The sequence below is a fragment of the Nerophis ophidion genome, unplaced genomic scaffold (genome assembly GCF_033978795.1).
Source record: "Nerophis ophidion isolate RoL-2023_Sa unplaced genomic scaffold, RoL_Noph_v1.0 HiC_scaffold_52, whole genome shotgun sequence".
NCBI classification, from domain to species: domain Eukaryota; kingdom Metazoa; phylum Chordata; class Actinopteri; order Syngnathiformes; family Syngnathidae; genus Nerophis; species Nerophis ophidion.
The window spans coordinates 46478-71103 of NW_026906974.1; the positions used below are offsets into that span (position 1 = coordinate 46478).

General features: G+C 40.3%; 1 protein-coding gene across 1 annotated transcript in view; it reads right to left on the reverse strand.

Annotated features, from left to right (window-relative positions):
• Window positions 1-18272: 18272 nt before the first annotated feature.
• The window catches only part of LOC133546944 (zinc finger protein 271-like), a 45736-nt gene continuing 39382 nt past the window's right edge, over window positions 18273-24626 (reverse strand). The window contains exons 7-8 of the mRNA XM_061892787.1: window positions 22747-22897; window positions 18273-20112 (exon numbers count right to left, since the gene is read on the reverse strand). Of these exons, the coding sequence (XP_061748771.1) occupies window positions 18932-20112; window positions 22747-22897 (1332 nt within the window). The 3' untranslated portion in view covers window positions 18273-18931. The remainder of the gene's footprint in view (window positions 20113-22746; window positions 22898-24626) is intronic.

Below are 24626 nucleotides of genomic sequence, written 5' to 3' on the forward strand. Positions count from 1 at the left end.
TGTCAGAGGTCTTGCTCATGATTGGTTGAAAAGTTATCTTGGTGGCAGAGAGCAGTATGTGCATATGAACAATGTAGATTCAGACTAAAAGATCATAACACATGGAGTACCCCAAGGTTCTGTACTGGGACCAAATTTTTTTTTACTATATATTAATGATATTTCCAAAATCCTTAAAAAACTCAACTGTATTCTTTTTGCTGATGATACAAGTCTGTATTATTCTGGGCAAGACCTTGACCAACTCCTAGAGACTGTAGAGCTTGAACTCCACATACTAAAGCAATGGTTTGATGGCAATAAACTATCAATCAACCTAAATAAAACAAAATATATCATTTTTGGAAATAGGAAAAATAACATACAGCGTCATATAAGAATTGATGATATGGAGATAGAAAGGGTGTATTCAATAACATTTTTGGGAATCTATATAGATGATAAATTAAATTGGAAACTGTACATAAATATACTTAAGACAAAGATGGCAAAAAATATTGCTATGTTACATAAAATTAAAAACTCTGTAAATCAAAAGGCTCTTATCATGTTATATAATTCTTTCATACTCCCATATCTTAATTATTGTGTTGAAATTTGGGGAAACAATTACAAATCAAACATCAACTCTATATTTTTACTTCAAAAGAAAGCGATTAGAATTGTAACTTATGCGAATTATCATGACCATACCAATGCTCTGTTCATTCAATTAAAAACATTAAAACTGCACCATCTTGTTGACCTCAATTCTACTATTGTGGCTTTCAAAGCTCATAACCACATGCTGCCTGGATGTCTACAAGTGAGATTTAAACCCAGAGAGAATCCCTATGACCTCAGAGGTTCAGAAGCCAAAATAAGAACGAGCTTAAAAAGTAGATGTGTTTCTGTTAGAGGAGTTCAACTGTGGAACAGCTTGGATGATTCCTTCAAATGTTCCAGTTCCATTCACACATCGAAAAAAACACTTTAAGACCAATGTCTTGAAAAAATATATCACTCTTGAATTAACATTGTAGTTAATACTATGATGAATGTTAATTAAAAATTAAACATGAGATATAAATAATAATAGAAGTACAATTGTTTGTATATATTGTATACATAATTAGTGCAAAGGTCTTATATGTACACAGGGATATTTCACATGCCTGTACTGTGTATAAAATTGAACTACGTTCATGTTGTTTATAATGTTGTTTATAATAAGTTGTGCAAAGGACATTTTGTAATTTTCCGAAGTTTATTTTGTACTTGAAATTGTTTACAGGGTTAGGCACAATAAGTGTTTAACTTCAGCCTAAACCCTTTTGGTCTGTAACATTTTTAATTTTCAATCTCTGAATGTACAACTTTTTATTTTCAATCTATGAATGTACAACTGTTTGTTTGCTTTGTTGACCATTGACCGAAGAACAATAAACTTGAACTTGAACTAATTATTAGTAATAAAAGACACGTGTATATGTACATATCATGTATAATTGTGTGTGTAAACACAATAAGAGAAGAAGAATGGCGCCACATATGCTGTGTCCACATGTTGTCTGCTCACTATACATCCATTCATTGTTACCTCAGCAAACATGACGCAAAATACTTGCATATGTTTTTGAGAACGACAACGACTGAATGTCTGACGACAAACAAAAATAGAAATGTTGTATTATTACATGTTATAACATTCTTTGTACAGTAGATGACACCCTTGTATTGTGCAAATGATCAAAGAGGGAAAAAACACCTGAAGTCTTGTGACTGACATCTATTCTGCTTTACTGGATCACACTTGGGAGAGTTTTGCATCATAATAAAGTACATTCAATACTTGTTGAAATTCCCTTTTAAAAGACTTCAAAATGTAACGCTTGCCAAAAAGTAATTTGGAGTATTGAAAAAAACGTAATGAACTTCAATATGATCTATTTCATTAAAATAACTGAGATTTAGGTTGTTTTTATTCCAGAAAAGATGTGTCAGTAAGTAAATATTTTCCACATCACTTTAAGCAGGTTATAGTTTACTTTGTGTATAATTTTAGTTGTTTGCAAATTCACTATGTTGTGGAATTTCAGTTTTTTCGATTCAATGATTAAATTGTTTGAATGTTCTCTATATCCAACATGATGTATTATTCTAACTGATCTTTTTTGTAACACAGTTAATGAATGAAGTGTACTTTTGCAGTTATTTCCCCATTTTTCTGCACAATAACTCAAATATGGTAACACTAGTGAGCAGTAGAGAATATGAAGTGATTTTTGGGCCAGAACATCCATCCATCCATCCATCCATTTCCACCGCTTATTCCCTTTCGGGGTTGCGGGGGGTGCTGGCGCCTATCTCAGCTACAATCGGGCGGAAGGCGGGGTACACCCTGGACAAGTCGCCACCTCATGGCAGGGCCAACACAGATAGACAGACAACATTCACACTCACATTCACACACTAGGGACCATTTAGTGTTGCCAATCAACCTATCCCCAGGTGCATATCTTTGGAGGTGGGAGGAAGCCGGAGTACCCGGAGGGAACCCACGCATTCACGGGGAGAACATGCAAACTCCACACAGAAAGATCTCGAGCCTGGATTTGAACCCAGGACTGCAGGACCTTCGTATTGTGAGGCAGACGCACTAACCCCTCTGCCACCGTGAAGCCGGGCCAGAACATGTTTTGCTTTTTTATATGAGATTTCCAGTTCATTTTATCACCAATCATTATACCTACAAATTTGGTTTCATTTACTCTTTTAATTTCTATTCCGTCTATTTGTATTTGTGTTTGACACTTCTTTTCTACTGTTAACAAATAGCATTATTTTAGTTTTACCGAGATTCAAAGAGAGTCTGTTTTTGTCAAACCATCTTTTTAATTAAATTTCTTCTGTTATTATTTGTATTATCTTCTGTGTGTTCTCTCCTGAACAAAACACTGTTGTATCATCCGCAAATAATACTAACTTTCAATATTTTATAACTTTACAAATGTCATTTATATAAAGATTGAATAATTTTGGTCCTAGTATTGATCCCTGAGGTACACCACAGGATATATTTAGTGTTGCAGAAGTGTGTTCGCCTAGCTTCACGTATTGTTTCCTGTTGGTTAAATAACTTCTAATCCAGTTTAAGACCAGCCCTCTGGTGCCATATCGTTCTAGTTTTTTGATTAAAATATTGTAATTAATTGTGTGAAATGCTTAGGTTGGATCAATAAACACTGCTGCCGCATATTTTTTTTTTACTATCTATTGCATTGGTCATTTCTTCTGTCATTTCTATTACAGCCATCGTAGTTGAAATATTAGCTCTGTATACATATGGGTTCTCATCTAATATTCTATGTTGGTTTGTGGAACTCTCTAATCTGTTATTGGACAGTTTTTCCATGATTTTAGAAAATATTGGAAGTAAAGAAACAGGTCTATAATTTGTAAATTGGTGTTTGTCTCCAGTCTGATAAATTGGTGCAATTTTAGCTATTTTCATTTTGTTTGGGAATTTACCTGTTTGAGATGATGGGTATTTTTACGCTGCTTTTGCAGTGTAGCGTGTAGTGTAGCTTGCTACAATTCTCTGAGGATAGCTTAGCTACATTTAATGGAGAGTAACTTGTAGCCTAGCTTACTACATTTTCCAGGTAGTTTGCCCATCACTGTCTATTTGGCCTAGATTAGATAGTACTTTATTTATTCCGTCAGGAGAGTTCCTTCAGGAAAATTAAAATGTTCAGCACAATCCCATTCAAGATCAGACAAACATTAAAGGGAGACAGAACAGGATCGTTGACGGGTCTGCCGGCTTCCAGCGCCCCTTACAAAAAAGATGAGATACAGGTAAACAAGGGCGGGGAATGGGAGAAAAAAATAGAAGATTAAAATAAAATAAAATAAAAATCGGTCTTAGCCTGGGCCCTGGAGAGGGGGTGCAGACTGAGGCCGAGGGAAAAAACAACAACTCATAGCCATAGTACACATCCCTCTTACATGTGTGTAAGAGGGAAACATCAAACATCAAAGAACACAGAGGACATTAAAGCAGCAGATACAAGCAGACACTTCTACATACAGCTATGAATAAAAAGTTAAAGAAACATATACACTTTGGTGGCCTCTGCGGTGTTCCACACCATCGTCTGCTGGGGTGGAGGGAGCATGGCCAGAGACAGAAGCAGACCCAACAAAGCAACCAAGACAGCCGACTCCACTCTCGACCAGTGTCCAGTCCGCATGGATGAGCGAGGATACGTCCAAGGTGACTGAGGTGTCCGACACCTGCTCACCCAGTCAAGACACCGCGAGGCCTCTCCGTCCCGGCGCTCAGTGCTAGCTCCGCAGCCCTGTCCCCTCATCCGCATCTCCTCCAGTCCCTCCAAACAGACTCCGGTGTGGCAGAGACCCAGCAGCTGGTCTCCATGGCCAAAAGGCTCCCGGGAGGCAGATCCAGAAGTCCCCCAAAAAAGCACCACAGAGGTCACGAAAGTGCCACCCCTTGTCACACAGTCCCGAAGGGTCCTGGACCAAAAAGCAAAAAAAAATATAATAACACATGAAAACAAGAGGGAAACACAAAAGGATGACACAAGAGCACAGAGATCCTGCCAACAGCAGCCAATACAGCAGCGCCATCTTGGAAAAAAAAAAAAAAAAAGCTCACATGTGAATCGTTTGAATACTGCAAACTTCAATACAGTAACACCTCATTTGTGTTTTATGTTCTGCAGACGTCCAGCAGGTGTCAGCAGAGAGTCATGAAGAGATTCCCTCCAAGCAGCAGGAGTGGAGCTCCAGTGTGGGACAGAAGGAGCTACAGACCCCCTCCCACATTAAAGAGGAAGAGGAGGAACTGTGGGAGCAGCTTCAAAGGTTGGTGGAGGATAATGATGAAGATGAAGCTCAGTCCTTACAGCTTCATCACAGTCAAAGTGAGGAGAACAGAGGGGCGGAGCTTGTAAGTCAACACATCACAGAAGCTGATGGAGAGCATTGTGAAGATATAAAGTCAGAACCAGACAGCATCTTTGCTCCACTGTCAGACATGGACCACATGATGTCAGACTCTTCTGATCACAGTGACCACATTCAAGAACCTTTGGAGAGTAAAAATTACTTTAAAGGTGATACGAGACATCACACTAACAACAAACACTTTGACTGCTCTGAATGTGGGAAATCATTTAGACTGAAGACTGATTTTACAAGACACATGAGAATACATACTGGAGAGAAACCTTTTACTTGCTCTGTTTGTAAGAAGAGTTTCTCCACAAAGCAACACATGACCACACACATGAGAACACACACTGGAGAGAAACCTTTTACTTGCTCTGTTTGTAAGAAGAGTTTCTCCATTAAGCCTGCCATGACCAGACACATGAGAACACACACTGGAGAGAAACCGTTTACTTGCTCTGTTTGTAAGAAGAGTTTCTCCAGAAAGTATAACATGTCCTCACACATGAGAACACATACTGGAGAGAAACTTTTGTCTTGCTCTGTTTGTAAGAAGCGTTTCTCCACAACGCAACATATGATCACACACATGAGAACACATACTGGAGAGAAACCTTTTACTTGCTCTGTTTGTAAGAAGTGTTTCTCCAGAAAGCCTGACACCTCCACACACATGAGAACACACACTGGAGAGAAACCTTTTACTTGCTCTGTTTGTAAGAAGAGTTTCTCCACAAAGTCTAACATGTCCTCACACATGAGAACACATACTGGAGGGAAACCTTTTACTTGCCCTGTTTGTAAGAAGCATTTCTCCACAAATCTTGTCATGACCAGACACATGAGAACACACACTGGAGAGAAACCATTTAGTTGCACTGTGTGTGATAAGATGTTCTGGCATAAGTATCAGGACAGTAAACACAAGTGTGTAACAGTCATGGAAGCTGCAGGGATTTAAAAACACTTAGTGATTGTGCTAAATGTACTTTAAAAACACAGCATGTTTAATATGAATGTATATTTGATGTTGTATGTAGTGCCTCTCATCTTCTACTGTTAAATTTAAAGGCCTACTGAAAGCCACTACTACCGACCACGCAGTCTGATAGTTTACATATCAATGATGAAATATTAACATTGCAACACATGCCAATACGGCCGCTTTAGTTGACTAAATTGCAATTTTAAAGGAGAACATTATCACCAGACATATGTAAGAGTCAATATATACCTTGATATTGCAGAAAAAAGCCCATATGTTTTTTTAACAGATTTCCGAACTCTAAAAGGGTGAATTTGGCGATTTAAACGCCTTTCAATTGTTCGCTGTCGGAGCAATGACCTTTCACCTGTGACGTTACAACGGGAAGCAATCCACTATTTTCTCAAACACATTACACACACAAGTCAAATCAGCTCTGTTATTTTTTTTTTTTTTACTACTGTTTTCCGTCCCTTGGAGACATCATGCCTCGTCGGTGTGTTGTCGGAGGTGTAACAACATGATCAGGGACGGATTCAAGGTGACTTACGTGGCGTGTGCATCGATTAGCATGGCATGCTAATCGATGCTAACATGCTATTTAGGCTAGCTGTATGTACATATTGCATCGTTATGCCTCATTTGTAACTATATTTGCATCCAGCCTTTCCCTCCACCCACATTTAATGTCAAACAAACACATACCAATTGACGGATTCAAGTACACCAAAGGTCAAAAGATGCGAAAGTCCCTTGTTTGTTCTGCACATTTTACCGACGACAGCTATGCTACGACAGATGGCACAGAGATGTGTGGATATCCTGCGACACTCAAAGTAGATGCATTTCCAACGATAAAGTCTACGAAATCCCAAAGGTGAGTTTTGTTGATGTTATTGACTTATGTGCTAATCAGACATATTTGGTCACGGCATGACTGCCAGCTAATTGATGCTAACATGCTATTTAGGCTAGCTGTATGTACATTTGTAGCTATATTTGCCTGCAGCCTTTCCCTCCACCCACATTTAATGCCAAACAAACACTTACCAATCGACGGATTTAAGTTGCTCCAGTGGTCAAAAGATGCAATCGTCGGTTAGAAGGTGATCGCCGAATAGCTTCAATAGCTATTCACTCAAAAGCTTCAGTTTCTTCTTCAATTTCGTTTTCGCTATCTGCCTCCACACTCCAACCCTCCGTTTCAATACATGCGTAATCTGTTGAATCGCTTAAGCCGCTGAAATCCGAATCTGAATCTGAGCTAATGTCGCTATATCTTGCTGTTCTATCCACCATGTTTGATTGTATTGGCATCACTATGTGACGTCACAGGAAAATGGACGGTGGATTTACAGATAGCGAAAATCAGGCACTTTTAAGCCTTTTTTCGGGACATTCCATGATTGGAAAAATTTGGAAAAAAACTTAGAAAAATAAAATAAGCCACTGGGAACTGATTTTTGTTGGTTTTAACTCTTCTGAAATTGTGATAATGTTACCCTTTTATATGAATGTATATTTGATGATGTATGTAGTGCTTCTCATCTTCTACTGTTATATGTTGTCCTGGAGTTTTTAAGTTGTGTGCATGTATTGAATATCATGTATGTAGCTACTAATTTATTTGATTTTCTCATTGTCATCTTTATTTCACAAAATGTGGACTCTAGTAGATGAGCAGCATTGTTACATCATGGATGTTAACTACTGCAAAACATCAACAAAGAAGAAAAAGGTTAGCAACACATCACTGAACTTTAGAGCCATCGTGAGTGGAGTTGCTTGTTTTTATTGCTGCATTTGTACTTATTTCACCTCACATCTTCACTTTCAACCCTAAAGTCTTTTTCAAATATATTGTTGTATGCTTCTAAGATTGATGTTTACTATGTGTGTGTAGTCTGTGGAAAGGGTTGTTGTCCCTTGTGGATCCATTTGTTTACTTGAACAGATACATCATCATCATCATCATCATCATTATCAAAATACAGATTTAAGCACTGTATTAGAGTGCCTCTTGTAGTACTCCAACTCGCCACACTGAGAAGTGGGGGCGATCGTGAGCTAGCAGATGCATGTTGCTATCATGTTTTATCAGCGAGGAAGACAGCATTTGTGTTTACTTTTTTGTCAGATTCAAGTTGTATTGCTCCGCTGAATAAATGAATCACTATGGCTGCCAATATGGAGGATTAAAGGCCTACTGAAATGAGATTTTCTTATCTAAACGATGTGTCATACTTGATCATTTCGCGATATTGCCATACTTTTGCTGAAAGGATTTAGTAGAGAACATCAACGATAAAGTTTGCAACTTTTGCTTGCTAACAGAAAAGCCTTGCCACTACCGGAAGTCGCATACGATGACGTCACATGTTGATGGCTCCTCACATCCTCACAATGATTTTAATGGGAGCCTCCAACAAAAATAGCTATTCGGACCGAGAAAATTAAAATTTCCCCATTAATTTGAGCGAGGATGAAAGATTCGTGTTTGAGGATATTGATAACCAAGGACAAGAAAAAAAAATAAGTTAAAAAAAATGCGATTGCATTGGGACGGATTCAGGTGTTTTTAAACACATGGACTTGGATAATTCTGGGAAATCCCTTATCTTTCTATTGTGTTGCTAGTGTTTTAGTGAGTCTAACAGTACCTGATAGTCAGATGTGTGTGTTCACGGGTGTGTGGACGCCAGTGTCTCAGGGAAGTCGACGGCTGCTTTATGGGCGGCACAAGCTGACCTAAGAAGAGACTTTTTACCACAATTTTCTCACCGAAACCTGCTGGTTGACATTCGTTTGGGATCCATGTTCGCTGTGATCCATAGTAAAGTTTCACCTCTGTGAATTTTAAACAAGGAATCACCGTGTGTTTGTGTGGCTAAAGGCTAAAGTTTCCCAACTCCATCTTTCTACTTTGACTTCTGCAATACTAATTGAACAAATTGCAAAAGATTCAGCAACACAGATCTCCAAAATACTGTGTAATTATGCGATTAAAGCAGACGACTTTTAGCTGTGTGTGTGTGTGTGTGTGTGTGTGTGTGTGTGTGTGTGTGTGTGTGTGTGTGTGTGTGTGTGTGTGTGTGTGTGTGTGTGTGTGCAGCGCTCATATTTCCTAACAACCTGTGACGTCAAGCGTACACGTCATCATTACGCGACGTTTTTAAGAAAAAACTCCCGGGAAATTTAAATTGCAATTTAGTAAACTAAAGCGGCCGTATTGGCATGTGTTGCAATGTTAATATTTCATCATTGATATATAAACTATCAGACTGCGTGGTGGCTAGTAGTGGCTTTCAGTAGGCCTTTAGGTCGGGGTCTGATCATGACTAGTCATTGATATTGACACCTAAATCGCCCCCTTGTGGTGGGAAATTATAACAGTCATAACTTCCTTCCACATGCTCCAATCTTCCTGATTTGTTTTATGGTGGGTGGAGATCATCGTCATTCTACATCCTGTACGCAAATTCAAAATGACTTTTTTCATACTCGGCACATTTTCTAACATAATCTTGTTAATATGCTCAATAAGGTTCTATTCAAATGTAATACAAGTAATACGTAAGACTTTATTTGCACACTTAAGTAGATAAGTTTCCAGGTAAAAATGATTGTTTAGCAATTTATTTTCCATGCATTAATTTAGATCCAGAACACACATTGTTATATATCTTATTATAATGATTACTATAATTGAATGTAAGTTTGTGTAAGATATTTTCACACAACAAAGTGTGAATACATGTTGTAAAGTGTGGGGTTGAGTTATAATTGATATAATACAATTAGGTATGGCAAATGCATTTTGTTTACTTGCCAACTATTCAAATTATATTTAATATACATATTTATATAATGTCATGTAATATGACTTCAACATTATTGATGTTAATATAAGAGTTTATTTGCTAACCAGTTTTACTTCTGAGTATTTATTTATTTTGTTATTGAACAATTAAACACACATAAACAATGTTTAGACACATTAAGGTACTTTCAATACAATATGAGTGTCAGGCCTTGACGTGGATTGAGTGTGCTCCTTCGACGCAGCGGGATTACAGGACGAGCCAGGCGTGAATTCAGGTACATGTTTTTATTTAAACACTCTAATCAAAAATCATCAAACTAAGGGCGCTCACAAAGAGGAAGAAACTTGGCTAAACAGTACAAACGTGAAACAAAAACACCTGCTCAAGGGCATGAAAGAAAATTTAACTATAAACTTAAACAGCACGATGGCAAGACTAAAGACATGAAACAAAAGAGTGCACTGTGGCATAAATATATAAACTTACTCGGCATGGAACTGTGGACAGGGCGTAAAGGTTTGGACAGCATGGGTAGGGTGTGTGTGAGTGTGAAGATCCCAGGACGAAGACAAGAAAAAGAGTGACTTAAATAGCTGTGACTATTAGTGAAAACAGGTGTGAGGCTGAGAACAGGGATGGGACAGGTGAAAACTCATGAGGTTGGCATGGAAACAAACAAAACCAGGAAGTGCAAAACGTGACTGATTGTCCAAAATCAAAAACATAACATGACAAAACAAAACATGATCCATAGGTGTGACAATGAGTCAATGTTTTTTCAATATTTTACTCAGCAATATAAAAAAAACATCACCATCCATCCATCCATCCATCCATCTTCTTACGCTTATCCGAGGTCGGGTCGCGGGGGCAACAGCATAAGCAGGGAAACCCAGACTTCCCTCTCTCCAGCCACTTCGTCTAGCTCTTCCCGGGGGATCCCGAGGCGTTCCCAGGCCAGCCGGGAGACATAGTCTTCCCAACGTGTCCTGGGTCTTCCCCAAGGCCTCCTACCGGTTGGACGTGCCCTAAACACCTCCCTAGGGAGGCGTTTGGGTGGCATCCTGACCAGATGCCCGAACCACCTCATCTGGCTCCTCTCGATGTGGAGGAACAGCGGCTTTACTTTGAGTTCCTCCCGGATGGCAGAGCTTCTCACCCTATCTCTAAGGGAGAGACCCGCCACACGGCGGAGGAAACTCATTTCGGCCGCTTGTACCCGTGATCTTATCCTTTCAGTCATGACCCAAAGCTCATGACCATAGGTGAGGATGGGAACGTAGATCGACCGGTAAATTGAGAGCTTTGCCTTCCTGCTCAGCTCCTTCTTCACCACAACGGATCGGTACAACGTCCGCATTACTGAAGACGCCGCACCGATCCGGCTGTCGATCTCACGATCCACTCTTCCTCCACTCGTGAACAAGACTCCTAGGTACTTGAACTCCTCCACTTGGGGCAGGGGTTCCTCCCCAACCCGGAGATGGCACTCCACCCTTTTCCGGGCGAGAACCATGGACTCGGACTTGGAGGTGCTGATTCTCATTCCGGTCACTTCACACACGGCTGCAAACCGATCCAGTGAGAGCTGAAGATCCCGGTCAGATGAAGCCATCAGGACCACATCATCTGCAAAAAGCAGAGACCTAATCCTGCGGTTACCAAACAGGAACCTCTCAGCGCCTTGACTGTGCCTACAAATTCTGTCCATAAAAGTTATGAATGAACAGAATGGGTGACAAAGGACAGCCTTGGCGGAGTCCAACCCTCACTGGAAATGTGTTCGACTTACTGCCGGCAATGCGGACCAAGCTCTGGCACTGATCGTACAGGGAACGGACCGCCACAATCAGACAGTCCGATACCCCATACTCTCTGAGCACTCCCCACAGGACTTACCAAGGGACACGGTCCAATGCCTTCTCCAAGTCCACAAAGCACATGTAGACTGGTTGGGCAAACTCCCATGCACCCTCAAGAACCCTGCCGAGAGTATAGAGCTGGTCCACAGTTCCACGACCAGGACGAAAACCACACTGTTCCTCCTGAATCCGAGGTTCGACTATCTGGCGTAGCCTCCTCTCCAGTACACCTGAAAACCTTACCGGGAAGGCTGAGGAGTGTGATCCCACGATAGTTGGAACACACCCTCCGGTCCCCCTTCTTAAAGAGAGGAACCACCACCCCGGTCTGCCAATCCAGAGGTACCGCCCCCGATGTCGACGTGATGCTGCAGAGTCTTGTCAACCAAGACAGCCCCACAGCATCCAGAGCCTTAAGGAACTCCGGGCGGACCTCATCCACCCCTGGGGCCTTGCCACCAAGGAGCTTTTTAACTACCTCAGCGACCTCAGCCCCAGAAATAGGAGAGTCCACCACAGATTCCCCAGGCACTGCTTCCTCATAGGAAGACGTGTTGGTGGGATTGAGAAGGTCTTCGAAGTATTCCTTCCACCTATCCACAACATCCGCAGTCGAGGTCAGCAGAACACCATCCGCAACATACACGGTGTTGATAGTGCACTGCTTCCCCTTCCTGAGGCGGCGGACGGTGGTCCAGAATCGCTTCGAAGCCGTCCGGAAGTCGTATTCCATGGCTTCCCCGAACTCCTCCCATGTCCGAGTTTTTGCCTCCGCTTCCGCTGAAGCTGCACACCGCTTGGCCTGTTGGTACTTGTCCACTGCCTCCGGAGTCCTATGAGCCAAAAGGACCCGATAGGACTCCTTCTTCAGCTTGAGGGCATCCCTCACCGCTGGTGTCCACCAAGGGGTTTTAGGATTGCCGCCCCGACAGGCACCAACTACCTTGCGGCCACAGCTTCGATCTGCCCCCTCGACAATTGAGGTGTGGAACATGGTCCACTCGGACTCAATGTCCAGCACCTCCCTCGTGACATGTTCAAAGTTCTTCCGGAGGTGGGAATTGAAACTTTGTCTGACAGGAGACTCTGCCAGACGTTCCCAGCAGACCCTCACAATGCGTTTGGGCTTCCCAGGTCTGTCCGGCATCCTCCCCCACCATCGCAGCCAACTCACCACCAGATGGTGATCGGTAGAAAGCTCCGCCCCTCTCTCCACCCGAGTGTCCAAAACATATTATTGTACATGTTATACTGTACAATTGAATAAATCAGAAACTGATGACATAGTGCTGTATTTTACTTCTTTATCTTTTTTTCAACCAAAAATGCTTTGCTCTGATTTACTTGAATTAAAAAAATGTTCCCAGGGGGTACATCACTGAAAAAAGGTTGAGAACCACTGTTGTAGTAATTTGCTCCCTGGCCCCCAAAGTCCTAGTGGCAGGTGCTAACCACCGACAGGCAATCAGCCTAATTCTTACCTGTATGATAAGGCTATGGAACGCCTCTACCTTGGAAGTCTGGTGTTCACTCGACAGCATGGCGATATCTTTCAGCAGGGACTTGTTGTTGACAACCTCCTCCAGTTTCACTGCTGAGCGTGAGACTAAACATACATTTAAAATAGAACAATGTTTATACAAAATGTTCCAGTCAACTTGAAAACTGGTTATCTATTCACAAGTTTATCTGAATTTTTTGACTTTCAAAAGATCCATCCATCCATTTTGCTACCGCTTATTCCCTTTGGGTTTGCGGGGGGAGCTGGTGCCTACCTCAGCTACAATCGGGCGGAAGGCGGCGTACAGCCTGTACAAGTCGCCACCTCAACGCAGGGCACTTTCAAAAGATGTGCAGTAAAATATTGCTATTCCCTCACTGCTTCCGGGCAACTTATTTGCCTACTTACTTGGTTTGAGACATTTCTTTTGCATACTTCTACCGTGCAGTTGTCCAAGAGCACAAATTGGGAAGAGGTGGCCATGGTCCTTGTGGATGTTCTGAATGTGTCTCTCCACAGACTTCCACTAGGCAACCAGAAGTTCCCCCTCTCCAGGCGGTGTAGACGCTGCACTCCCATGCTGTTCAGCACTTGCAATACCTTGCCAGAAGATCCGCCAGCCAAGAGAATGCCAGCAGATAGCAGGATGTTGCCCGCGGCATAAGGGCCAATGTTTGGCTGGCTGCTCCACCTACTCCTCCGGTCACATGATGTACATTGTATGGTCATGATCAGCTGTGTACCGTTCCAATCCCAAGAAGGGCTTATGTCCTGGCTGCCACAGGCTGGACAGTGACACCACTTGACGAGACTCTGGAGGCACGACTCAAAGATGATGTACTTCGGTACCTTGTGGGCGCCCTCTTCCCGCATCTTGGGAGTACGTGTGGGATCTGGCGGCCCGTCAGATTGACACGGATCCGACGTCGATGACCCACTCGGCACGTAGCTGACATCGGAAGAACCACTATCAGAAGGACTTGATGCTGGTCCTTCATCAAACAATGCAGGAGGTGGTCGTAGCTTGGCTTGCATTCCAGACACACCTGGAGATGCTATGTTGGGCTGCATCTCGGGGCTGCTGCACTTGACGATGGGACTTCACTAACCCTGGCTGGCCCAGCTCTAACCCTCTCGAGGATCTCTGGGGTCACCTGCTGTCCTAGCAATAAAATAAAACACAAGTTGTTTTATATAATCTGTTAAATTTGAACTAGGATCACATACTAATTATTATCATTGAATCCACTGCTTTCCACCAACAACTTTCTTCTTCGTAGTCTCCATTATTAATTGAACAAGTTGCAAAAGATTCAGCAACACAGATGTCCAAAATACTCTGTAATTACGCGTTGAACAGAGACGACTATTAGCCGTGTGTGGACGTGAGCCAAGATGTCCCCAACAATTTGTGACGTCACGCGCACGCGTAATCATACACGTCATCATTCCGCCACGTTTTAACTCCGCGGGAAATTTAAAATTGCAATTTAGTAAACTAAAAAGGCCGTATTGGCATGTGTTGCAGTGTTAATATTTCATCATTGATATATAAACTATCAGACTGTGTGGTCGCTAGTAGTGGCTTTCAGTAGGCCTTTAAAGATGTTCTGTGAAAAACTCGAACAAAATAATGCACAATGAAGAAAAACAATTAATGTGCTCAGTTTGTAATGAAATATTTTCTGTGAAAAACTTGATAAACAAAAGTATGCGGATTGGAGAATAAACATTCAAAAGCTCAGTTTGTAAACAAGGATTCTCTGCGAATAATCTATTGATAACAGATTAAAAAAATACACACAGAAGTAAAAATATTATTGTGCTCAGTTTGTAATAAAATAGTCTTTGTGAAAAAACTTGATGAACAAAATAATGCACACTGAAGAAAAAACATTAATGTACTCAGTTTGTGATAAAAGATGCTCTGTAAAAAAAGTGCTAACAAACAAAAGAATGCACACTCGGGAAAAAACATTAATGTACTCAGTTTGTGAAAAAGGATTCTGCGTGAAGAAACTTTTGATAACAGACAAAATAATACAAACTAAAGAAAAACCATTAAAGTGCTCGGTTTGTAATAAAAGATGCTCTGGAAAAAAACATGATAACAAGCAAAATAATGTACACTGGAGAAACACTCGTGCTCAATTTGTAAAAAAAAGGATTATCTGTGAAGAAACTATTGATAACAAATAAAACAAATTACACACTGGGTAAAACCATAAATGTGCTTAGTTTGTAATAAAAATATTATCTGTGAAGAAACGTATGATAACAGACAAAACATTACACAAAGTAGAAAAACCATTAATGTGCTCAGTTTGTAATAAAAGACTCTGTGAATAAAATTTAGCTAACAAACAAAATAATACACACTGGAGAAAAACATTAATGTGCTCAGTTTGTAATCAAATATTATCTGTGAAGAAAGTCTTGATAACAGAAAAAATAATGCACACTGAAGAAAAACCATTAATGTGCTCAGTTTGTTACAAAGATGCTGTGTAAACAAAACTTGATAAACAAACAAATTCACACAGGAGAAAAACACATTAATGAGCTCAGTTTGTAATACAAGATTCTGTGTTGAAGACTTTAAGATTCTATGCACACATGGAGACAAACCATTAATGTGCTCAGTTTGTGAAAAAAAAAAAAAAAAAAGATGCTCTAAGAAAAACTTGATAAACAAAAGAATGCACACTAGAAAATCAAGTGCTCAGTTTGTAAACAAAGATTCTCTGTGAAGAATCTATTAATAACAGATTAGAGAAATTCTAAAGGAATCATAATTAAAGGGAGAGAGTATAAATTGGCCAGATGTGGATGACATTTTAGTCTTCCTCTGGCACCCAACATACTCTCTTCCTAAATGAATGCACTCATTTGAACGGTAGGGTCTATTATCAGGATATAAAATCAACATCGGTAAAACTCAACTCCTCTTGTATAATTATAACCCAGAAACAGTGAAATTATGTACAAAAATCACACACAAAGGAATATTTTCTTATATTGTTTTTTTAATCTCTATAGTTCAAGTTTTACTTAGCTATTGTTTCCATCCAAAATGGATGGAGACCATATATATATATATATATATATATATATATATATATATATATATATATATATATCACCGACGTCCCACTGGGTCATTATTGTCACCAATGTCCCACTGGGTGTGAGTTTTCCTTGCCCTTATGTGGGCCTACCGAGGATGTCGTGGTGGTTTGTGCAGCCCTTTGAGACACTAGTGATTTAGGGCTATATAAGTAAACATTGATTGATTGATTGATATATATATATATATATATATATATATATATATATATATACCCCCTGATATGTCTTTTAAATACCTGGGCCTCATTTTATCAAAATATATAACAACATTATCAGTATAAAATTATCTACCCATACATAAGAAAATAAAAGATGACATAGCACGATGGAACTTAATTCCTTTTTTTCGCCTTAGCTGTAGAATTGATTGTATTAAAAGGAATGCACTTCCAAGACTGCTGTACCGATTTCAAACTCTGCCAATAGAGATCAACAAAAAATAATTCAGCTTCATGTAGTGTAATGAAAGATTAAAAAATGCTCAGTTTTGAAACTATTAAAGGGGAACATTATCAGCAGACCTATGTAAGCGTCAATATATACCTTGATGGTGCAGAAAAAAGACCATATATTTTTTTAACCGATTTCCGAACTCTAAATGGGTAAATTTTGGCGAATTAAACGCCTTTCTGTTTATTGCGCTGGAGGCGATGACGTCAGAATGTGACGTCGCCGAGGTAACACACCCACCATTTTCATTTTCAACACATTACAAACACCGGGTCTCAGCTCTGTTATTTTCTGTTTTTTCGACTATTTTTTGGAACCTTGGAGACATAATGCCTCGTCGGTGTGTTGTCGGAGGGTGTAACAACACTAACAGGGAGGGATTCAAGTTGCACCACTGGCCCAAAGATGCCAAAGTGTCTGCCGCCAGACCCCCATTGAATGTACCAGAGTGTCTCCACATTTTATCGACGATGCTAAGACAGACATGGCACAGAGATGTATGGATAACCTGCAAATGCATTTGCAACGATAGTCAACGAAATCACAAAGGTGAGTTTTGTTGATGTTGTTGACTTATGTGCTAATCAGACATATTTGGTCGCGGCGTGACTGCCAGCTAATCGATGCTAACATGCTACGCTAATCGACGCTAACATGCTATTTACTGGCGGTGCTAAGACAGACATGGCACAGAGATGTATGGATAACCTGCAGATGCATTTGCAACGATAAAGTCAACGAAATCACAAAGGTGAGTTTTGTTGATGTTGACTGCCAGCTAATCGATGCTAACATGCTATGCTAATTGATGCTAACATGCTATTTACCGGCGGTGCTAAAGCAGACATGGCACAGAGATGTATGGATAACCTGCAAATGCATTTGCAACAATAAAGTCAACAAAATCACAAAGGTGAGTTTTGTTGATGTTGACTGCCAGCTAATCGATGCTAACATGCTACGCTAATCGATGCCAACATGCTATTTACCGGCGGTGCTAAAGCAGACATGGCACAGAGATGTATGGATAACCTGCAGATGCATTTGCAACTATATTACGTTTCCTTCCACCCACATTTAATGCGAAAAAACCACTTACCAATCGACGGATTTAAGTTGCTCCAGTGTCACAAGATTCGAAAGTCCTGAGCGTTTGGTCCGCACATTTTACCGGCGATGCTAACGCAGCTACTCGGCCATGCTATGGCTATGAATAGCGTCAATAGCTATTTGCTCAATAGCTTCAGTTTCTTCTTCAATATTTTCATACTCCAACCATCTGTTTCAATACATGCGTAATCTGTTGAATCGCTTAAATCGCTGAAATCCGAGTCTGAATCCGAGCTAATGTCGCTATATCTTGCTGTGGTATTCCCATTGTTTGTTTACATTGGCAGCACTGTGTGACGTTACAGGGAAATGGCCTGTGGTTTCGAAGATAGCGAAAATAAGGCACTTTAAAGCTTTATTTAGGGATATTCCGAGACGGGTAAAATTTTGAATAAAACTTCAAAAAATACAACAAGCCCCTGGGAACTGATTTTTATTGTTTTAACCCTTTTGAAATTGTGATAATGTTCCCCTTTAAAAGGACACATTTAAAAAAAAAAAACAAGACTTCTATCGATATCTGCAGTTGCAGCATTTTGTTAATATGAAGGTGAAAAATGTAACAAAGACAAGCATTTGTTTCATTGAACTATTTACAAAAGCATATAATTCAGAAACTATTGATAGAAGTGTTTCATGTTTGTATAGGAAATCATATTTAACTTCATATGTTAAAACAAAATGGGAGAAGGAAGGAGGGATAACTATATCTGAGGAAGAATGGACAATAAAAAGGAGATATCAATGGACTTGTAGCAGCTCACCCAAGTGGAGAGTTTGGCTGGGAAAGTTTTATTCCACCTTCTCAGAAGTCTCAGTATGATAACAACTCCCCTGCCTGTTGGACAAATTGTGGGAATCTAAAGGCAAACCACTAGCATGTTTTCTGGGACTGCTCTGCCATAAAGGACTATTGGAAAGAGATACACCAAGCTCTACAGGATATTTTCAAATCACCCCTTGAAAGTAACATCCTGTTTTTCACACATCGCACCTCAGGATTGGCTGAAAAAGGAGAAATACTTCATGAATATCCTACTAGTGGTTTGTAAAAAGAGCATTACCAGGAAATGGATATTACAGGAGAGCCCAACTTTGAAGAAATGGATGGAAATCACAATGGACATTTATAAAACACAGGAGATAACAGCTTGTGTGTTCTCATGTGTTTGGTCACACATTGCTTTCTGGAGAAACTCTTCTTACAAACAGGGCAAGTAAAAGGTTTTTCTCCAGTATGTATTCTCATGTGTGTGGTCATGTCAGGCTTCATGGAGAAACTCTTCTTACAAACAGAGCAAGGAAAAGGTTTCTCACCAGTGTGTGTCCTCATGTGTGTGGTCATGTGTTGCCATCTGGAGAAACTCTTCTTACAAACAGAGCAAATAAAAGGTTTCTCTCCAGTGTGTGTTCTCATGTGTGTGGTCATGTTACGCTTTGTGGAGAAACTCTTCTTACAAACAGAGCAAGTAAAAGGTTTTTCTCCAGTATGTATTCTCATGTGTGTGGTCATGTCAGGCTTCATGGAGAAACTCTTCTTACAGACAGAGCAAGTAAAAGGTTTCTCTCCAGTGTGTGTTCTCATGTGTGTGGTCATGTGATGCTTTCTGATGAAGCTCTTCTTACAGACAGAGCAAGTGAAAGGTTTCTCACCTGTGTGTATTTTCATGTGTAATGTCATGATACTCTTAGCGTTGAATCTTTTAGCACAAATTGAGCAAGCAAAAGGTTTCTCTCCAGTATGTGTTCTCATGTGTGTGGTCATGTCATTCTTTCTGGGGAAACTCTTTTTACAAACAGAGCAAGTAAAAGGTTTCTCTCCAGTATGTATTGTCATGTGTGTGGTCATGTATTGCTTTCTGGAGAAACTCTTCTTACAAACAGGGCAAGTATAAGGTTTCTCTCCAGTATGTGTTCTCATGTGTACTGTAAAATTACTCTTATGTCTAAAAGATTTTTCACATTCAGAGCAGTCAAAGTGTTTGCTGTTATTTTGATGTCTCGTATCACCTTCAGAGTCATTTTTACTCTTCAAAGGTTTTTGGATGTGGTCACTGTGATCAGAAGAGTCTGACATCATGTGGTCCATGTCTGACAGTGGAGCAAAGATGCTGTCTGGTTCTGACTTTATATCATCTTCGTCATTAACCCCCTCCAACCTTGGAAGCTGCTCCCACAGTTCCTCTTCTTCCTCTATATGAGTGGGCTCGAGCTTCTTCTGTCCCACACTGGAGCTCCACTCCTGCTGCTTGGAGGGAATCTCTTCATGACTCTCTGCTGACACCTGCTGGACGTCTGCAGAACATAGAACACAAATGAGGTGTTACTGTATTGAAGTTTGCAGTATTCAAACTATTCACAGGTGAGTTAGGCCAAATAGACAGCACTCCACGTTATGCATTTATTTAGTTTACCTTTTCTTTGGCCCACCCCTATAAAGTTATTCATTTTCTCCACCTACATTCAAAAGACAGCATCCATCTATATCTTGAAAAACAAAAACAATGATGTGTGTGGTGTTTGAGAACAGTTTGTAAGAGCTTGACAGTAAAACTTTTCATGAACTTTAACTCACCTTAATGTGCTGGACGTCTTTGATCATTATGATTTTGGTTTAGAGCAGGGGTCTCAAACATGCGGCCCGCGGGCAAAATTGCGTTCCGCGAAACGTTATTATGCGGCGCGCGCTTCGATGTGACAATTTTATGTTGGTGCGGCCCATGAGTTTAATCTGAACGGCGCTTGATAGGTCATGCTTGCCCACGTCCCCAATTTTCCCGGGAGACCCCTGAATTTCAGGGCACCAATTCTCTCGAAGCCCCTGTCAATTTTTACCAGATCAACAATATTCAGGGAGTGCCATAAAGGCACTGCCTTTAGCGCCCCCTATATCCTGAATTGACAGCGTTCAAGCCCAATTAGAATAGAATAGAATATAATAGACTTTATTGTCATTATATTTGCATATAACGAGATTAAAGACTCCAACTTGAGTGGTGGTTGTGGGAACAAATATGGGGTGAAATAAATAACACAAGGGGTAATAAAGGAAAAACTAACAATTGAAATAAACAGACAACTATCCAATAAAAATAACAAGCAATCCTGTACAATATACAGCACACTGTAGAAATACAAAATACTGTACAATATACAGAACAAGACAAGAGTACGGAAGTAATAAATAACAATCAGTATTGCACAGTAGGGTATTAGGGCATGATATTGTACAGGGGTGAATTATTATTATTATAAGTTAGATTTTAACATGGTGACAGCTCTGGAGAAGAAGCTGTCTCTGAGCCTGTTTGTTCTGGCTCTGATGCACCTGTAGCGCCTGCCTGATGGTAGCAGGTGGAACAGGTGGTAGCCAGGGTGTGTGCTGTCTTTGGTGATGGTTTTTGCTTTCTTGAGGCAACGGGAGTTATGTAAATGCTTCAAGGAGGGGAGGGGGCAGCCGATAATTTTTTGTGCAGACTTTATGACCCTCTAATTCGCCTGTTTGTCTGCTTCAGTGCAGCTGGCGTACCACACTGTTATGCAGAGTGGTCCAGAGTCCAGAAGAAAGCAAATTTTGTATTTCATTTGGAAGTCAAGGCGCTATAGTCTGGAGGAAAGCTGGAGAGGAGCAAAATCCAAGTTGCTTGAAATCCAGTGTGTTCCCACAGTCAGCAATGGTTTGGGGAGCCATGTCAGCTGCTGGTTTTTGTCCACTGTGTTTAATCAAGTCTAGAGTCAATGCAGCTGTGTACCAAGAGCACTCCATGCTTCCATCTGTTGTAAAGCTCTATGGAGATGATGACTTCATCTTCCAGCATGATCTGCCAGAACCAGCAGTAACTGGTGTACTGACCATGGCATTACTGTCCGCGATTGGCCTGCCAACTCCCCTGACCTGAACCCCTTAGAGAATTTGTGGGGTATTGTGAAGAAGAAGCTGTAAGACACCAGACCCAATAATGCAAATGAGTTTAAGGCCACTAGCGAAGCATCCTGAGCATCCATAACACCTCAGCAATGCCACAGGCCGATTGCCTCCATGCCACGCCGCATTGATGCAGTAATCCATGCGAAAGGATTCCCAACCAAGTACTTAGTGCATTATTTGACATTTTCAAATATTTGATTTTGTTTTGCTGTTATAAATCTTTTTTTTTACTTGGTCCTAGGAAATGTTCACATTTTTTGAGATAGGATTTTTGAGTTTTCTTAAGCTGTATGCCATAATCAGCAATATTAAAATAATAAAAGGCTTGCAATATTTCAGTTGATGTGTAATGCATCCAGAATGTCTGACATTTCCATGTTTTTAGTTTCATTACAGAAAATAAAGGACTTTATCACAATATTATAATTTTCTGAGACAGTCCTGTGTGTGTGTGTGTGTGTATATATATATATATATATATATATATATATATATATATATATATATATATTTCGCCGCTTCTGTCATCACACATACGAGATTGCAAGGCATATAGTCAACAGCCACACAGGTTACACTGAAGGTTGTGATATAAACAACTTTAACACTCTTATTAATATGCGCCACACTGTGAACCCACACCAAACAAGAATGACAAACACATTTCGGGAGGACATCCTGATAGTAACACAACATAAACCGAACGGAACAGATACCCACAATCCCAGGCATCCGTGACTATTCCTGGCTATATTATACACCCCGCTAGCACCAACCCCCCCCCCCCCCCCCCCCCCCGCCCCCCGTGTGTCGCTTGAGGTGGGCGGGGTTGGGGGGGCAGGGTTTGGTGCTAGCGGGGTGTATAATGTAGCCACGAATAGTCACAGATGCATGGGATTGTGGGTATTTGTTCTGTTCTGTTTTATGTTGTGTTACTGTGAGAATGTCCTCCCGAAATGTGTTTGTCATTCTTGTATAATCTTGTATAATGTTGAGCTTACTTGGACTGTGATGAAGCTGTGAGGACTCAGGTGGTTTGTCTTCATGCTCTTCAGTCTTCACAGAGACAACAGTCAGTGGAAACTTGCTGACATCAGCCTCCTCCTGCCCTACAGGACACTCTCCCTCCTGACTGATCCACACTTCCTCCTCTTCCTCTTTCATGTGGGGGGGGGCTGTGGATCCTCTTCTTCCTCTTTAATGTGTGGGGGCTGTGGATCCTCTTCTTCCTCTTTAATGTGGGGGGCTGTGGATCCTCCCCTTCCTCTTTAATGTGGGGGGGCTGTGGATCCTCCTCTTCCTCTTTAATGTGAGAGGGCTGCTGGACGTCTGTTGGGTAAATAAGTAAATAAGATAAAGAGAGTATAGAAATAGTTTTGAACTGACACTGTTAACACAATGACATGATTTGTGTTCTTTTGTGTGTTGTGTTAAAAGTGTGTAGCAAAACAACCAATAAAAACACTGGAAATACCTACTTTTTTCCTAAAACAATTCAAAAGTGGTACAGTGAGTACAAAAACAGACTTGGAAATTTGATGGAGGGCAATTTGAAAAGTTTGTATAAGTACGAGGCAGCATTGATTGAAGCATTCTTAACTTCACTGATGTAAAGTGGGTAAATATTGTTTTGTGTATACGGTCTATGACACCTAAACTTGATCAGTAAACTTAACCATAATATTATAATGATATTGTCATTACCATAACTTCAATATCATGGAAATAAAAAAAATATAATTCCAAAATCACTAAAAAAACAAAAAAAACATTCATGGTATGTTTTTGTTATCATGCAACATACTTTCTTGAGGTCATTTTGTTGGCTGGGCCAAAAGGAACTTTTACCAAAACATGTTTTACTATGTGCTGTTTTATGGAGTATCTTCATCAACAATTCCTCTTTAGGAATTGGAGACCATCTACGACACGCTGAAGGAAAGTCAGTCAACTTTATGTGCTTTTAATAAAACAAGTGTTGACTACTTTGGTTACTGAAAATAAATGTTTACTTTCACTTATTGATGCATGTAGGTCAGAATCATGACGTGAAATAATTAGATTTGATTACAGTATAAAATGTATCTTGTGAGTGTGTGAGTTTAGTGTAAACATGTTGATACAGGTTTACTTCTTGGGGACTGGAACACAGATATGTCCTGAAAGGATGCACCCATTTTTAAAACCTTCACTAAGCTGTGCCACCAACATTGTCTCACTTAGCTCATTAAGCAAACTACCAGGGTGAGTGAGTTCTTTTAAACCTTCATAGACCTCCTTGTTACTTCTGACCAGTCTCAGATCACCACAAGTGGAACTACTGTATGAGGCTTAAGTGATCATTCCATCATTTTCTGTACCCATAAAGAACAGAACCGAGGCTAACGGCCACAAAACAAGCGAAGCTACAATCCTCAAGACCAAGACTAGCAAGGCTTTCAATGACAAACTGTCAAATTAAGACTCTCCCCGGTACTTGCAAGTACACAGGTCTTTGGGTCAATTCCTAACCTCAGAAAAGTAAATAACTTCACAGTCAAAGTGGGCGACAATATTATAACAAACAAAAATTAGATTAACTTTCTTGGCTGCATCGTAGAGACTAATCTCTCCAGTGAAAAAATGACTACTCAGGTAGTGAAAGAATCAACCGACAAATTATATTCTTACTAATGTTGTCCCAATAACAATATTTTGGTAGCGGGACCTTTACAAAAATGGATTTTGATACTTTTCTAAAAAAAAGGGATCACAGAAAAGTGCATTATTGGCTTTTTTAAATAAAAAATGTTTTGGGGTACATCAAACATGTTTCCTATTGCAAGTTTGTGAACATACTGGACAACTTGTCTTTTAGTAGTAAGTATATAAAGAAAAGCTC